At 47.9% G+C, this 2,949-nt stretch overlaps 1 protein-coding gene across 1 annotated transcript in view; it reads right to left on the bottom strand.

The window, feature by feature from the left end:
• Positions 1 to 695: 695 nt before the first annotated feature.
• Positions 696 to 2,949, bottom strand: part of LOC102436693 (T-cell surface glycoprotein CD1b-2-like) — a 4,402-nt gene continuing 2,148 nt past the window's right edge. Inside the window, exons 3-6 of the mRNA XM_006096885.3 lie at positions 2,288 to 2,566; positions 1,802 to 2,080; positions 1,356 to 1,449; positions 696 to 838 (exon numbers count right to left, since the gene is read on the bottom strand). Coding sequence (XP_006096947.1) covers positions 817 to 838; positions 1,356 to 1,449; positions 1,802 to 2,080; positions 2,288 to 2,566 — 674 coding nt within the window. The 3' untranslated portion in view covers positions 696 to 816. The remainder of the gene's footprint in view (positions 839 to 1,355; positions 1,450 to 1,801; positions 2,081 to 2,287; positions 2,567 to 2,949) is intronic.

The following is a 2,949-nucleotide window of genomic DNA, read 5'->3' as shown; positions in this document are numbered from 1 at the left end:
ATATGTCTACCCTTGGGCACAATTGTCTAACTGTTAGTGGCGGCAAACTGCGGCTTGGCAAAACGCGGCTCGCGAGCCACATGCGGCTCTTTGGCCCCTTGAGTGTGGCTCTTCCACAAAATACTGGCTCTTCCACAAAATACCGGCTCTTCCACAAAATATTGACTTCTGAGCGTGGGCCATGAAGTTTCAATCACACTGTACGTGCATGCCCACACATGGTATTTTGTGGAAGAGCCACACTCAAGGGGCCAAAGAGCTGCATGTGGCTCATGAGCTGCAGTTTGCCATCCACAAGTCTAACACAATAAACACATTGTAGAGTATCAGTTGTTTATCCTCCTGATCTCATGGCTGACTGGGAGCTAGGCTCGCTGCCACTGCCCCATGTCACAAGAGAATATCATACACATATTATTAGTTCAGGGGGAAAAAAGCAAAATTCAAGTACCATTTCTACTAAATGTGTATTGCTTTCACACCAGTAGAAAGTTAAAAAAAAAAAGAAAAGTAAGTCGAGGACCGTCTGTACTTTATTTTATTTATTCCAAGATACATCCTTTTTCACATCTCACATTTATTAAACCTGGATGGAGCCTACTATTGATACTATCATATAATAAATTCAGAGTTCTTAATGATTTTTCTGGTAGTGTGTAAATTATGATGTATCTCACAACCTATGGGAACTCTGAGTTGACCAAATATGATAATTCTTTGATTAAAGATGATGAGATTGGCTGCTGGGCTGACAACTTGAGCTTCTTGTCTTCTGAGTCCTTATTCCAAATGGGTACAAGGAGACATGATAACATCTCATGGGATATTCTGATATGACCTGTGAAGAACACAAGCGATTTTAGCTCTATCTATGAGATACTTGCACACCTATTTCATAGCAGCATTATGCGCAATAGCCAAGAGGTAGAATCAACCCAAGTGTCCACTGAATGGATAAACAAACATGTTATATAAATGCGGTGGAATATTATTCAGCCTTCCCTAAAAAGGAAAGAAATTCTGACACATGCTACAACCCGGATGAATCATGAGTACATTATGCTAAATGAAATAATCCAGTCATAAAAAGGCCAATATTCATGATTCCACTTATATGAGGTGTCTAAAGTAGTCAAATTTATATAGACAAAAACGAAGAATGTCCCACCCCACCTCCAGTATGCAAATTTAATGGCCATCTTTGTTGGGTTAATTTGCATACCCTTCTGATTGGCTGATGGGCGTAGCAAAGGTAGGGTCAATTAGCATCTTTGTCTTTTATTAGTGTAGATAAAATTGGTATGAAAGAGTGGGAGGGTGACAGAAAAGAAAGATTTTTTTAAAAAAAAACTTACCAGCGCCTCCAAAACCATAAAGTAAGACATATCAAAAGAATCAAGGTGGGCAATATCACTGCCAAAAATATCACAGTGAGGGAGGTAGAATTTCCTGGCAATGGGAGAAAACACAAAGATGTCACTTCCAAACCCATCCTCTGAACCATGCCAACCAGGGTAGCTGTGGTCATTTTCTTTTTGACAGTCTAAGGGAAAAGAGGTCACAGCCCCTGACTATATGGTCAGGTGTTGCATGTTTTATAAATTGCCGTAGCACACCAGTTGAAAACCACTGCCACAGGCCTCTCTCTCTCTCTGTTTTCCACCTCCCCCCTGCCCCAACTCTCTCTCTCTCTCTCTCTCTCTCTCTCTCTCTCTCTCTCTCTCATTAAATCTCACCACTTTGCCAGCCTTTCCCTCTGTGTTTGAGGACCATCCCCTCCCCGTGGGGCCCTAGTTCTCACCCCAGTAGAGGACGATGTCCTGGCCTCCGAGGCTGCTGTGTCTCACTCGGCAGGTCAGGCCAGCTGCCTCCCCAGCCGCCACGTCCAGGGTCACTCGGAGATGCCACATCCCGTCAGCATTGGGCAGGACGTCGCCTTGCTGAGCGCCCGGCTGCTCCTGCTGCCCCCGCATCCACCTCACCCACACAGGTTTGGGGTAGAATCCTGAGACGTGGCACACCAGCAGCAGACAGCCAGGGCCAGGAGGGGGGCCACTGGACAGCCAGGCCTCGGGCTTCACTGGGGCAGGAAGGAGCAGGGACAGTGTCAGATTATGACTCTCATCTAGAACATAGGGACTCTGAAACCCACCGGTTTGGACAGCAACCCCTTCTGTTCCTCAGGAAACCAAATAATTTACCGAGTAAGCCCCTCTCTCCTACCTCCTACTGGCAGGTAGAGTGGTGGTGGGACGTGCAACAGGGAACCTGGGGAGAGAGGACTAACCTTGCCTTTGCAGCTCCGCCTTCCCTGCTTCCAGGACGCTCCAGAGAAACCTGGGGCAGGTGTGATAGAGGAGATTCCCGATGATGTCAGAGATGCCTTGGTACTGCGTGTAAACCCTGCAGAACGACTGGGCGTGGCTGACGGCCTCCGCAGCAGGCACACATGTCCCATTCCAGAGGCTCATGAAGTCCACTCCCCCTAGCGCTCCCCGTAGGAAGCTGACCGTGGCCTCGCCCGCGCGCAGCTCACAGCCTGCTGTGCCCTGGATCTCAAAGGGATCTGGAGAGGAGAAAAACAGAGGAAAATCCATTTACAAGCCAACAAGAAGGAAAGGGATGGAGAAAGGGCCTGCCATAGGGTATTTTATTTGGGTGGGAGAAAGGTCTGAGGTGTAAGATGATGAGCCAACAACAAATTCAGGACAGTCCTATGCAGCATAACCACTTTCCAGCCAACAACGAACCACATGTATGAGGGTGGTCCCATCTATTCTAACAGAAGGGTAATATGCTAATTAGACGAGGAGACCTTCTGGGAGACCTTTCAGACGTCCTTCCAGACAAAGCCACAGTGGCGGGGCCGAGGCAGAGGTGGTTAGGGGCGATCAGGCCAGGAGGGGAGGGCAGTTGGGGGAGGTCAGGTGAGGGGGGAGTTGGGAGTGA

This window comes from Myotis lucifugus, unplaced genomic scaffold, assembly GCF_000147115.1.
Source record: "Myotis lucifugus unplaced genomic scaffold, Myoluc2.0 scaffold_190, whole genome shotgun sequence".
Taxonomy (NCBI): Eukaryota; Metazoa; Chordata; class Mammalia; order Chiroptera; family Vespertilionidae; genus Myotis; species Myotis lucifugus.
This window is presented reverse-complemented; position numbering and strand designations above follow the sequence as displayed.